The following is a 14469-nucleotide window of genomic DNA, read 5'->3' on the forward strand; positions in this document are numbered from 1 at the left end:
CAGGAGGAGATCGTGCTGGAATTTCTCACTGTGATGTTGTCATATATTTAATCGCAGGTTTCTTCTAGATCATTGTTTAGAGATGAATGCTTTCTTTAGTTTGGCTTCATTTCAGGTGTACTGTGCAACGACCTGTATATTTGATACATAGACACACTCATAAAACATCTTGTACAGAATAGCTTGTGTCTGATCTGTGATTAGTTGCGTGTGTAAATCTGGATTGAAAAGATTATTCCAGGAATCACTGCTTCATTTTTAAGGTCCAAAATATTCATGCTTGGTCTGTTGATTTGATTGGATTATTACAGAATATGTTTTGGTCCAACAGTCACAATGTTTGGCATTGAAGCAAACAGATGTTATGCTACAATTGAAAATTTAAAAAAAACAACATAGTTTTTCTTTAATTAGTCTGTTTTCATGTCCCTAATCAGTGTTTTTCCCCATGCAGTTCCTCATCACATTAGATGACAACAAAAGAACGGAAAAGAAAATGAAAAAGTCTGGCCTAAAACTCTCTGGAAATATGCCACGAGGTTTTTTGCTGGAACATCATCTGCATCTAATTTATTGAGATTGAAAGTTTCCAGGAGCTGCAGCGAGAGCCAAGAAAAGCTGATCTTCATTAACATCTGGAGTAAAATGTCTTAAGTAAACATTAAATCACAGCGGTTTGGAGACGAGACAGCAGACCGGTCCGGTTGGCCGTTCTACTGCCCTTCAATCAAAACAAAAAGAAAAGAAAGAAAAAAGGATTAAAAACATATTATTGCTGCTGTCATGTAAAACCAAAAACTAATTTCACACCACAGTAGATACGTGCTGGAGAAGGTGAAGAGAGAATTTAACACATACTCCACCAAGTTTACACATTTTGTTGAAGTTAATGATATTTTAATACCTGAGTCTGATTGATGCTACTTGCTGTGGTAATCACAAACTCTCACTTGATACAAAATCCTTTTTCATGTATTAATAATTTGAAAGCATGACACATTTAATTATGAATACTCCACACCCCATTGATTTTAGAAAAGTTAAAATAATGATTATTAAACGTAAAGGTAAATCTTTGCCCAAAAAACAACCCAAAACAACTTTGTCCAGAAGCCTTTTATCCTGGAGATTGAGCCGTTCTAACTGGAGGAAAACATTAAGTGTTTACTCTTTCTCGACTGACTACTTGACAGGACTTGTTATTTTAAACAATGCAAGTCTGGGTCCAACCTCTGACCCAGTTTTACCTCAGCAGACACAGCTTACTGTATGATTTGTATGATTTAACTCAGGACATACTGTATGCCGAGCTGATCTGCATTGTTTAACATAATGGTTCTTAAGCCAGGTATTCAATCCATAGAGATGAAATAACTGAAGTTTTTTTTGTTTTTTTTCTTAAGCCAGGTATTCAATCCATAGAAATGAAATAACTGAAAAAAAAGTTTTGGTTTTTTTTAGAACTGCAGAACCTCCACCCTCGAAGCGCTCACTTAGGAAATCTCAAATAAGTTCAATTTTATTTACTGAGAATGTGCAGTACAGATCTGCTAGAAAAGTTATGACATGTTGAATTACTGCAAACCAAAAATAAATAGTTTAAATTAAATGCAAAAAAAAAGAGATGGCTCAAGTGAGAGGCCATAATTTTTTTCCGATTGATGAGCATTAACTTTTGATAATGTTGGCTTACCCAGCTTTTGGAAAACTCAGCCATTACCGTGACAACATCTAAAGAGTTTGTATTGAATAAAGATATAGATGGGAAACATCTGTGCAGCCTGAACTGATTTAAATATGGAGACACTGTTGTCAAAAACAGTCCAAATGAGAACAGAGAAGGTTTCCCAAGAAAAATCAGTTCCAGACAAGGGAAGAACTCCACACAGAAAAGTGATATCACACACACACACACACACAGTATACGTTGATATTTAGGCCTTTGATACTCCAGGGGTTTTAAGGTGTTATAAAATGGATATAATATGATATAATATTCCCTAAATATTCACAGAACACAGGATCCTTTGAGGATCAGATCACTTCAAACTGAAATATAAATGTGCAAGTACAAACAGAGAGAGTAAATGAGGGAGGGGAGTTCCCTCCCCCACCCTGACGCCCCCATCTGGTTGCAGTTTCTGCTTCTCTGATCACAGAGATACTTCTTTAAAGACAACCTGCAGGAGAACACACTAAGGTGTGTGTGTGTGTGTGTGCATGGCCATTCCTACTCCTGTATTTTTTACTTTAGCTGTGTCACATTATTGTCTGCAGAAGGAAATTACAATCACCATCAACGATAAGTGTGGTTTTTTTTTTTTACTCTAATGAATTTTTCTTCCTAAAGCTGCTCTGTCCGTCTGCTGAGGCCTGCAGCAAGTTGATTACCTCCACTGACCTCTGAGACCCCCACAGGTCAGGGGGATGCACCACCAGAGGGTGTTACATTACAGGTGCCTCAGGCCCTGGTCCACCTTGGTGACACGTGCACCTGACAGGAGTCAAGTTTCACCTTAAATCTTATTTATTTACTCTGATTACTGGTAACTCTATCTCCTCTTTCATCCGGGGCTTCATGTCGTCCTCATGACCTTTGGTGTCCAGGTTGTTCATCTGCCTTCTTTGACGGATTGTCTTTATAAATAACTCCAAGTTTTCCTCCTTGACCGTTCATTTATTCCCCTCAACCAAGATCTCCCGGTTTTACAGTTCTCGTTATTTGTTTCCTAGTTTTTTCTCTTCAGTTCTTTGTCTTAAAATGTACCTCTCCGGTCTTTGTCGCCCAATTTGTTTCCAGGTTTTCCTTTTCCATCTTCTACAGGTTATACATCTTGTCTGGATGGTTTCAGCATTTCCTTCTGTCGATGCCAGTTCACGGCTTTTGTCCTCCTGGCATTTCATTCTGAGTTGTTTTCTTGGTTCCTCCTGGTGACGGCTTCACTCTTAGAGTTCTTGGCACAGCTTTTTTCTTTTCCAGCCTTTCCCCCTGGGTCTGAAATGGATTCGACCTCCTGCTTTGTTCTTTTCTGTCCTTTTCCCTTCTGTTTATGCAGACTCACAAAAAGCCAAAGAAGAGCACAGGAGATTTATTGACAGTAGTAGACAAAAGCAGGAATTGCTTTAAAAATGTCCCTTTCAGGCTTGCCGTGTGTGTCCTCTGACTCCACCTCCGACTGAAATCGAACCCGCAGATATCTGGGTCTCTCTGGTAGTTTTCATCAAACACCAGGTGTCACTTTTAACATTAGAATCAAGTTAAACATCTGTTCTGTTTCCACGGAGAAGGTGAGAAAGTAGAAAAGCGCGAATGACTGAATCGCTAATTTTTGAATTCTAAACATGCAGGGCTTTAACATTTCTGCCTTTCTTCACTATTTTAATCTTTATTTATTTCAAATGGTCTCAGTGAGACATGAGATTCCATTTGAAGAAAACCCTGTTTCAGACATACAACAACTATTATTTGTAGTCAAACAGAAACGGCACCTCGGTACATACTGCAAGTGTCGTACAGTGTGTACTCTTAACAAACTGAAAATCCCATAAAACACTCAAACTGGTTGGCTATAAGGATTCACGTTTCTATTTTTAGTAGTTTAAAAGCAAACAACTGGGCTATTTTTCTAGTTAGTCCTGAGGTTCATTTTTGTTCCACATAAAATTTACAGCAGAATAAAACTGGGAAAGCTCTTTAATGAGCTCCTAGGTTTTTATTATTCATGTGAGTTCTCACATTGATTTTCTTTCAGCTCGTGCATCTTTATTTTCCAAATGAGACACAGCAGAAACTGCGGCAGCCGCAGAGCCGGGCCAAATACGCTGCATCAGGTTTTCCTGCCATCAATAATGTTTTTTTAAGGCTGTAAATAAGAATTCAACCAGCAAATTGACCTTTGTTAACTGTTTACTCTCCAAAGATAACATGCAATTGAGAAAATCCATTAAGCGGCTAATGTCCTGCTGCCTTACTGTATGTGGTCATGTCTTGATGCTAAAGTAAATTGGAATTAAAGATTTTAAAACACACTTGAGCTGAATAATGGAAGAAAACGGTGTATGACCAAAGAAACAAGTTTTACACACATTTTACAGCTACAGTACAATGAACCTGACCTGAAGTCAGCAGCTCGCTTACAATTTTAACTCTGTCCAAGTGAAATATTCAAACAGCATAAATGTCTGTTTCTATATCAGCGGAGAAAATATTTAGCTGGAAAAAGTTTATTTTAACAAAAAATAAACAAGACAAATGTACTCAAGACTTTTGCCTCATTAGATGCAAAAGAACTAAAATATGATAAACCCTCTGAAAGATCTACTGATCAGTGGGATAAAGACAGCACTCAGGTTACTGGACCCTCTAAGTAGAGGTTAAATTTAAAAAGGATACTGGCAGGATAATTTTAGCTCCAGGAAGTAAATTCAAATTGATTTGCTATAAGTCAAGGCCCAGTCAAACACCACTTAACTGTGTGTGTGTGAGTCAGGGTCAAAAGTACAGAGTGATCGAGGTAATGAAAAGAAAACAAGCAGTGACTTCAGCCACAGGGGACCTGAGTGGACAGACACACACATCCATAGATTGTTAATGGATTTTTTTTTTTTACAGCCTCTCATTGTTCAGGATAGAGTTTCTCAATGAGGAGGCAGCTATCAAAGTGCACCGTGGGGAACATTGGACTTCACGTATTTTGTGTATGTATTTGTAAAACTACTGAAAGTTCTGCCTTGAAAAACCCCATCAGTACATTCTCACAAAATTGTAGTTTGTATTGTAGCGTAAATTAAGTAACATATAGAACTCCTCCATTTAAGGTTGATATGAATAAATGAAGAACATTAACATAAGAGTTGAAAACAGTGTTAACTCTAGTTAGTGTTTTGTGTGTGTGTGTGTGTGTTCAATATTAAGATTCGGCTAAACAGCCCATGACCTTAAGTGTTAGCTCCTCCTTCTTGGGTCTGGTGCCGACAAGCACTCCTCGTTGTTTCAGCCACACCAACAGAGTTGAAGAGTTCACTTTTGACAGCTTGAAAAAAAAAAAAAAAAAAAGGAACATGTATAAACAAAACATAAATAAAGAGAGAAAAGTGTTTTTAACCCCAGAGTAAACGCTACAGCCAAGGTAATGACCAACATGATACGAACAAAGAAGCAACAATTATGTCCAAAGTGCAACATTGCAACACATTGCAAAAAGGGTTGAAACAAATATGACAAATAATACCATTAGAGTTGGCCCCTAGTGGCCAATCGCTGCCTTCAACTCTTCCATTTTTCTTTTGTGCAAAATCTAATATTACGATGGTCAAGTAGGATTTTTCAATACTAACATTTACCACTAGGTGTTACTAAAACCTACATGCTGTTTTTGAGAATTTTGTCATCTTTGTTTATTTAGACTGAGGATGAAGTCCAGTGTGTGCTTATATGGGTTTTCATGAATTTGTGTCCTAACCTGATTGTTTCTGGCCATTTCCTCCACATCTACGTTTTGCATCTTTCCTCTAGAATTCTTCACCTGTAATTCAGATAAACAACAAGATATTAGAACATGTAAATCTGAGGAAATGTGTTTGTTTCTGATCATTTTGACACAGGAAAGTCAAAATGGTCCACACAGTGTGCCATTAATTAATATAATTTATAAAATATAATCTGATGCAGCAGCTACATGGCATGTATCCAGAGATCTTGACTGTTTTTTTAGCTCTAAGTGCAGCTGCATTACATTCCATCATCTCATCACATCCTGACAATGTGTAGGAAAGAGTTACACCCGCATGTAGGCGGACCACAGGGACGTCCAACACCCAGACGACTGACACAAATCAAATAGAACAACAGTAAAATACAAAACTAAAACAATTCAACAAACATAAAAAAACCCAGAATGAATATAAATATAATGATAATACAAATACCAAGTCTATGATACAATAATTAAACATTTAATACAAAGGCCCTGTATTTCAAGCTAATAGCATTGTTGCCCTGAAACAACCAACCATCTGATGGAAACAGACTCAGAGAGGCATGTGGTTTAGAATAGAACACGTTGGCACAAAACTTGTTTACTAGACCAAAGTCGTCTTTATTTCTTTTCATTTGGAATTTATTAGAAGTTTATATTGTGAAGCACTGGTAAGACGTAGATTTATTTCCATTGTGGACGCAGACAATAGTGTCTAACTCAATCATTCAACAGTGGAAATAAAAACCAGATCAGGGTTTTAGTATTCCTAAACCATACCACAGCAAGCTGACCTTTGGTTAAACTCAAGTGTTTATGGAGGTCTATAAAGTCTTAATTAATTTTCAGAGACTCACCCCACTGCTGGTAGCAGGTCTGCCTTTGATAGAGACATCAGACTCTGTCACAGTAAGAGGCAGAAGTTCTGTCGGTTCAGCTGGTGGCTGTGTTGTTACTGTTGTAGTTTGTTTGCAGCTGGAGTCAGAGACACCCTTTTTCTTTTTCCCCACAGTGGTAGAAGAGCAGGACTCTGTTGTTTTTCGCTTTATCTCCACAACTGGAGAGGTTAGAAGGTTGGATTTGGTCATGCAGGTGGGATTTAGGTTGATGCTGTGCTTGATTCTGGGCACAGGAGGTGTTGGATGAAAACCTGCAGGTGGAGGAGGAAGAACTGCACTGCTGCTGCTGCTTCTGCCGGAAACTTTCAGACAACGTTTGAATCGGGGAACAAATGGTGGAGGCAGCGGTGGACGGGGCAAGACGGACGAACAAGAGGAGAGAGCAGGAGCAGCAGTTAAAGATGATGAAGGACAAAAGGGAGATGTGTTTATTCTGATGGTTGGAAATGTTATTCTGGTCCTTTCCTGTCCTCCTCCTCCTCCTTTTTGCTGCTGCTCATTCTTCTTTTGGGCATGCAGCAGGGCAGGGTTGATGTGTTGTGATGGCTGTTTGGTCTTAGAGATGGAAACAGGTTTAGAAGTTGTATTGAAAGGAGGAACACGGGGGAGGACTGAGGTACAGGGAAAGGTGGGGGATGAAACAGGCCGGGAGACTGGGAGAGATGACATGGAGAGAAAAGAAGCAGGAGAAGAGGAGGACGATGACTTACAGCTGGGTGAGGGGGTGAGGAATGAAACTGGCCGGAAAAGGGGAAGAGAGGAGGAAGAGGAGTTGATGGATGAGGATGTTAGAGAAACACCTGGCTGGGAAAGTGGAAGGGATAAGGTGGAGTTTAAGGAGGAAGAGGAAATGCAAGAAGATGCTGAATCAGGAGTAGGTGATTCTGTAAAGGAGAAAAGTATTGTGAGGAGGAGGAGAATGTTATGATCTTCTCTGCAGCTTTGGCTTTGAGTTAGGTTGCTTACCCATAAGGCTCTGGGCTCTGTCCTGCTGTGAGGAGACCCAGGCTGACGGTTGTTCCCTTACAGGTTGAGGAAGAAAAGAGGGAGGGTGTTGAGAGAAAGCACGAGGCAAATGGGGGAGAAGTAGACAGGGCCTGGTGGCAGAGGTGGAGGTGAGGTTGATCTGTTGACTGTTGAGCAACTGAGGAAGAAAAAAAAGAAAAGTGAATGCACAGCATTTATGGTATACACCCATTCATCTGAATATATCTGCCCAACAATTACATTGTGGACACCCATTCATCTGAATATATCTGCCCATCTTTATGTACATATACATAGCCTTGATGACCTGCTGAAGTTTGAACCTGGCATCAGAAAAGTTTTTCAAGTTCAAGTTCATGTTCCCCAAAGTCTTAGGGGAACATGAACGTGATCTATTAATCTACTGGGTCTTCCTCAACAACAATTTCAATAATCCAATAAAGACAATAAAATCAAGTTAGGTGCTTTTTCATAACAATAAATCAAAACAGTGATGGGTCTACTGGTTTAAATTTCAAACTGCCTTCTCCACTCTGAGATTTAGTCATTCAATTTATCCTCAGAATAAACAGAGACAGATGAGTGTAGAGTCAGTCAATGTGCTTTTGTAAACGAGTTTTATACAGAATGAAAAAAAAACCTTAATAAAAGGTGGCTTGGCATGTATGTGTACTGAACTGTTGACTAAGTGGTTTAACAGAAATGACCTACAGTGAGGTGCAGCTGGAAAATAGTATATAAATCTGGGAATCAGATCAGCGAGGGCTGAACTAATCTCAGTGGATGTTGGAATTTTTTTTTCATCCTCTTTGGTTAATAAATTCACTGTGTGAATAAAAAACTGCTTCCTAACTCTGCATCTGCAGACTCTCCACCTGCCCTCGTACAGCACCACAGTCCACATTTTAACTGGAACTGGCAATAATTCACGTTTTTTTTTTCCACGCATATGGAGTTTAAAGTAGACCTGTGAGGGTGGTAACCTTCCAACACGACTGTGTATAACAATTGTCCTCTGAACGATTTGTACTGTTGACATGAATTCTCACGATGGTGAGAGGAAGACGTTGTGCACGGCAGCACTGCAGTCGTTAAAGTGTCAGTGGAGATTTTACAAGGAGGGAAGAGAAGTGATGGCTTGTTCCTCTGAGCTCAACCCAAGGCCCAACACATTTAAACATATGTGAACATGGTGTGTGACACACACATATATTGTTATATGCATATGTTTGGCCTTGGCTGTTCTGTTTTGTACTCAGCTTTTTCTTTCTGTATTTATATAAGTGCTGTCAAAATTAATTAACTTGCTAAGATCAGTAGGATTAAAACGTCTAATGCATTTTAAGACACGGAGAGAATCTGTGAATCACATGCACTGTTTATACAATAATTCCACTGTCCACCCCCTTTCCATTGCTCTAATGCACAGTTGATTTTTTAAAATATTTTCAGTTTTTTTCTACTTTAGTGCATAGCTACAACCCTTTAGATTCAACCATCTGCAACTTGTAACTTTTTCTTAAATACAGACAAACAGGATACCAGATTTGATCATTAGACTTGTATTCGCTCTGTTAGGGGAATCAAATTCAGGATAGCGTAGAGGACAACACAAAATACCATTTATACAGTATATGTGTGCATACAGGAGTAATTACCTGCACTGATGTAGCGGTGTTCAAACTAGTAGTGCAGTAACGGGGTTTCTTGCTCAGATGCACAGGGAAACCACACAGACTCTTCACTCGCTCCCTGAAATCAAAGACAAAGGAGTCTAGTGCCCCCTGCAGGTCGACACGAGGGCAGTGCTGCAATGACTCCAGACGGATACAGCTAAGAGGATACCTGTTCAGGAGTTAAAGAGACATTCAACACTTTTATCAAACTGTTATCCTTGTATTTGACTCGCACTCGAACCACTGTGGTGAACTGTCAGACTTAGGTGCAAATTTGGTATTGATTAATGTTTCCATGGGCTAATCAGTTATTGTTAGGTTTTATTTGGATACGTGAACAGCCTCTCTCCCACCAGCCGGAAGTAAACACTGCAGTACACCATCTCAGACTCTGGGAGTTCAGGAAGTCTATAACCATACTGAAAAAACACAACCCCAGGGATTTTTCAAGCATGAATGCACAACTAGCTGATTTGATTTAAAACATTCTGTACATAAAAGTCAAACATCACAAGAGTTAATGTTGTTGTTTTCTAAACTTTGGGATGTTCCTCTCTGTGTTTATGTAGGTCTGAGCTACCAGTTGGTTCCAGTGGTTCTGCAGGTCTCTGTAGCTCTTAAAGAGTCCGTTCTTGGGCAGTTGACGGCTGATGGTAATGATCTGTCCTTTCTTCATACTATTTATTTATTAATACACACATACACAAAGTTACGTGGTTAGTCTCTGCTGCAGACGTGGGCTCAACCTGAGCTACAGCCTCATCTGCTGGTCACACATTGAAACATCATTTATTATTTGTTTTAATGCCAAATGTCTCAGAGGTATTTTTTAACCTGGTCTGCACTGTATACAGCAATTGGTTTTCTCACCTGGGCAGGACGTGACACCACAGGGCTCCTCCTATGGAGGAGGGGTCCAGAATGCATTCAGGATCACTGTAAAACTTCCTCAGTACCAGAGGAGGGAGGGCAAAGTCCTCAAGCTACAAACAGCCACAAATATCATCAGCTTCACAGCTTTGATTGTGTGTTTATTTCACACGTTTGAAGTTGATTATGATTTGAAATTATTAGGTGTTATCTCACTTTAGTTGGGGGGATTCTGACAGTGTTGACTTTAATACTGATACACAGCTGTCCCTCACTGATACTGAGCTCCAGACCTGACAAAGACATACATACAAACAAACCCACCGTATATTGTCTGTTACATAATGTCCCCTCTATTCTTAGCTTCACACAGTAGCCCAGCACAACAAATAAGGTCACAGAGACTGAAGTCAAGCAGTGAAGAATGGGTTAGCTGCTCTATTTCAGTATAAATCACCTATTAGTTTGGATTTGTAAATTTGTGACTCTGGTAAATAAATATTGATTCACCTCAGTGCCAAAAACTGACCACATGAGGCTGCAGTGGACGAGCAGCTTCTGTGACTCTGTGAGCTAATGTCTTGAATTTTCTAGTGTTCTGTGTGTGTGACATCCAGCAGCATTCACTTTACTTGTATTATCCAATAACTACTAGCAGAGAAGAACAGGGAGTTATTAACTAACCTAACCCAAAACTGTATTACAACATTTAGAAACGCCCAATATATTCTTTCTGCTAATGTCCTTTTAGGACATTAGCAGAAGATTAGAACACAGATTGTTTCAGATTTGACAGTCAGACTCACCAACAGCATTTAGTTTTCCCTTCTCTATCAGAAAATCTTTACCTGAGAAAAGACAGGACAAACACTTTTACATGTTTCAGAAAATCTTTACCTGAGAAAAGACATAGGACAAACACTTTTACATGTTGCATTAGCAAAAGTGCAAAGATAAATGTGTTGACAGGAACTGAAACAATAATTCTGCCTAAAAAATGTTTGTCATTAACCACTTGATTCTCAAATGTAAGTGATTTATCCTTCACTTATTAACTTATCTTAACTACTGTTGCTATGTTTTTTTTTATCAAATTGGGTCCAGGGTTAAGGTGTCTACAGGTTGCAACACACTCAGGTGTCTCTTTGAACGAGGACAAACACACTGGGTTATAGCAGGTTGGACTTTGAAGTTAAGTTGTTTTAAAGTACTGTCACTGCAACCGTCACAGCCTATAAATAATTTACACTCCACATGTGAATGATTGGTACGTTTGCTGTTGCTATTTAGTTAATTGAAAAGGAGATTGGCAGTTATTTGTCAGTTTGTTCAAGATTAGTCAGATAATCTGATAATTAGTCTGATAATCAATATATATCAATATTGTTTTAATACAAATAAAATAACTGACGTATTTTTCACACCAACCACTGAACTTACAAATAATACCAATAATCATCCCTGGCATCTGTGTTAAACAGATTTTGATTAAGCCTCATTAGATACAGTTTCAGAAAGGTTCATACGTCTGCGTGTTAGTCTGCAGAGAGGATACACGTACCACAGATGAGGTACTGTCCTGCTTTGTTCCATCTAGGACTCAGTCTGGTGATGAGAGAATAGGACACACAACACTGGAGGACCCCTGGAAACACATGCTGAGGAGAACCCAACTACACACAGAGTAGAGGATAGAGGAAAAGAAAAGGAGAAGTGAGAGAGAAACTTCAACCAGAAACATGAACAGAAGATGACACGAGCTGAGAATTGCGACATTTTTTAAGCCTGTATATAAAGGGCACAGTGACTAGGTAATAACAAAAGCTACAACCATTTTTCTCAAACTAATGCATGTCAGACACTACTCATAACATGTTTTTGTCATGTGTCACCACACCTGTAGATGGCGCCTTTGTGCAAATGCCTGCAGGAATCCTTTTTGGAAAAAAGAGATCTAAAGAAAACAATGATAACTTTACAGAATAACTTTATCTATGTTTCGAGTTAATACAAGAACATAAATAGGTGATATAAATAAACACTCCCCAAAACACGCATCCCTATCATTTTAATGTTGCTATTATTCAAATAATTGAAAAGGGAGATGCAAATGGTCAGACAGTCTTTCTTATCTTCATGGATTCTTTCTGTATAGTGTTACTTGCTCATTACCTTTATTTATGTCTTCTGTATAGTGTTACTTGCTCATTACCATTTATGTACTAATATATAAACTTTCCACCTTTTCACCTGGTGAAACACCATTTGCATTTTATTTGGTTATGCTTTCTTATCTCTTATTTTCCCAGGAACAGGGGTTACATGTTTGCATCTATAGGAAATAATGTGAGAGTAGTTTTAGTTTGTCTTTATTGTATGTAATCAGTCTAATCCTTGTTAAATAAACCACAAGGGGAAAAAACACAAATAACAATGTAAAAATGTGTGTCTTACTGCCATAACTACAGTGATGTCAGTGAAGGACCCCAGAAGAGGAGAGGCTAAGATGTCAGAATACAATAGCACCAGCTCTCTGTGGATACAAACACAAACATGAGGTTATAGCTCTACCACGATGTCAAATATAAACACGTGTCCTTCTCTAAACAAACTGCTGCATATTCACAATTACATAAAGAATGTTTGTTTATTGTATTATCATAACAGTTGTTCACAGTTATGTTTGCAAAATAATGCATGTTTTTATAATGTAAATTGAGATTTACATTACATTTACAAAATATATGTATAAATGATTTTTGGACATGATCTTATTCTAGAAAATCTATGAAGATGCTTACCTACAGGTCTTTATCTGTTTGCTCCTTGGTTCTTCCTCTGTTTCCCCAAGACTTACAGTAACACAGACCAGCTTTTCCACATCTGGAAGATTAAGGAAAAACAGGGACTGTGCAATATGTGTGCTCATTCTGCACAAGGAGAAAGAAAAAACAAATAACCATAATGCAGTTAAATATGCATTGCAAAGCATATGCTATTAAATATTTTTAAAGAATATAATTTCTACATTTGCTTCAGTAAATACAAATTACATTTACAATACTGAGAAAATGTCTGTGCTCTTGGAAGTGTACCAATTACATTCCTTATTTAACCAAGTACTGTAATCACACACATAAGCCATTGCTTTGACTGTGGGTAAGATTTAAGTACATAATAATTCACTCAGGCTGACCATCCTCGTGTGTATAAATTCCCTCTAATATACCTTTTTGTGTAGGTTAATGCTTCCTAAATAAAAAAACCTCCAAGCTGTGGGTCCACAGACAGGACAAATAAAAATATACTATATATAAAGGCATAGCATTAAAGTTAACTTACTAAAATGTATTAAAATAATTAACATAGAAAACATATTCATTACCACATCGTCGAATATATGCAGGTATTTATTTATCAGTGAAGAGATGTTTCTACATTGAGCGATTAGAAAAAGCTAACCAAAATGGCCGCCTGAGTTAGACGAACAACAACCCACTCTTGGTATGAATATAAAACATTTGAATATGTTGTCCTTACACAACATGAGGACAACAAAAAGTTTCATTTATTACTGCCAACCGAAATGTGACAAAACATAAAATTCAAAAACATACGAGATGTATTTAAAATTGCGTCTTAACGTTCACCTCCATTGGCAGCTGCCAGATCAGATTTCACAATATTGTCAAGTCAATAACCTTCTTTTACGAAATTGTTCGTAATTAAGTAAGTGTAATTAAGTCAGTAAATACAATCATACTATGGACTCAATTCCTGCATTCTTTTTGTAGTGACACATGATACATGGTTTCGCAATTTCTGTATTTTTGGGAGGGGAAAGTCGAAACAATGTCTTTTTAATTGTAACACAATACTTTTTTACGTTTAACCTGATATTTATGTTGACGTGGGAAAACTTCCGCTGAGGCCAGAACCCGTGACGGACGTGAATCAAACAGTCCCCTTCGCGTGCGAAGCCTGTTTCCTTGAAAACTGTTGAACTGGAATAAACTTCAGCCTAGTCTCAGTCCGAGATACAGCGCTACTTGTTGATCGACAGCGCCGAGAACTAATCAGAGTCGTTGGGGAGGATCTCGACGAATAGTAACTCTACAACGGGGCGGTGACCTTTAGCAAGAGAGACAAGAGAGAGTTTACTTTTACAAAGAGCAGCAAGATAAAACGCGTTCTGGTTGGAAATGTGTTTACATCCTTTCAAAATAATAGCCCGACGAACTTATTAATCATAAAGCAAGGTCAACGTGTTATTGACTCGAAAAAGTAAACTAGCAAATCACTTCTGTAACCAAAATTGTTTTGATGCGAGTCCCCATTATTTTCGACGTGTATGTCTTAATTTAAAATATAAGCAATATAAAAGTAGGGTTTGAATAAAACAGACTATAATCAGGCTTTATGTGAACGATAAAACCTATAAACACAATTTGCATTTGTGTAATTGTTTTTGTATATCATGCAGATACACGCAACTTTTACTTGTTAGGCTAAAACCGGAAATGTGTTGTTGTATACATCTGCAATAGTTATGGGCGAGGA

At 38.2% G+C, this 14469-nt stretch overlaps 1 protein-coding gene and 1 long non-coding RNA gene across 18 annotated transcripts in view; one reads left to right on the forward strand and one right to left on the reverse strand.

Annotated features, from left to right (window-relative positions):
* The window catches only part of c3h18orf63 (chromosome 3 C18orf63 homolog), a 22196-nt gene extending 7816 nt beyond the window's left edge, over positions 1-14380 (reverse strand). For 9 of the 17 annotated variants that reach the window (XM_025054532.1, XM_025054531.1, XM_025054534.1 and 6 more), the window contains exons 1-15: positions 13803-14380; positions 12711-12839; positions 12364-12442; positions 11807-11863; positions 11471-11582; positions 10716-10757; positions 10126-10202; positions 9910-10022; positions 9620-9716; positions 9373-9458; positions 9022-9208; positions 7343-7520; positions 6335-7260; positions 5463-5525; positions 4938-5033 (exon numbers count right to left, since the gene is read on the reverse strand). In XM_025054532.1, the coding sequence (XP_024910300.1) occupies positions 4938-5033; positions 5463-5525; positions 6335-7260; positions 7343-7520; positions 9022-9208; positions 9373-9458; positions 9620-9716; positions 9910-10022; positions 10126-10202; positions 10716-10757; positions 11471-11582; positions 11807-11863; positions 12364-12442; positions 12711-12838 (2241 nt within the window). In that variant the 5' untranslated portion in view covers position 12839; positions 13803-14380. Of the gene's footprint in view, positions 1-2767; positions 5034-5462; positions 5526-6334; positions 7261-7342; positions 7521-9021; positions 9209-9372; positions 9459-9619; positions 9717-9909; positions 10023-10125; positions 10203-10715; positions 10758-11470; positions 11583-11806; positions 11864-12363; positions 12443-12710; positions 12840-13802 lie in introns of all 17 variants that reach the window. The other 8 variants (XM_025054540.1, XM_025054539.1, XM_025054541.1 and 5 more) reach the window with 5 other exon arrangements.
* LOC112486847 (uncharacterized) lies at positions 715-1621 on the forward strand. Its single transcript, XR_003049403.1, has 2 exons — positions 715-1348; positions 1408-1621. It is a non-coding gene; the product is annotated as an uncharacterized LOC112486847 (long non-coding RNA).
* Positions 14381-14469: the final 89 nt, after the last annotated feature.

Source organism: Cynoglossus semilaevis, chromosome 3, assembly GCF_000523025.1.
Source record: "Cynoglossus semilaevis isolate Cse_v1.0 chromosome 3, Cse_v1.0, whole genome shotgun sequence".
Classification (NCBI taxonomy): domain Eukaryota; kingdom Metazoa; phylum Chordata; class Actinopteri; order Pleuronectiformes; family Cynoglossidae; genus Cynoglossus; species Cynoglossus semilaevis.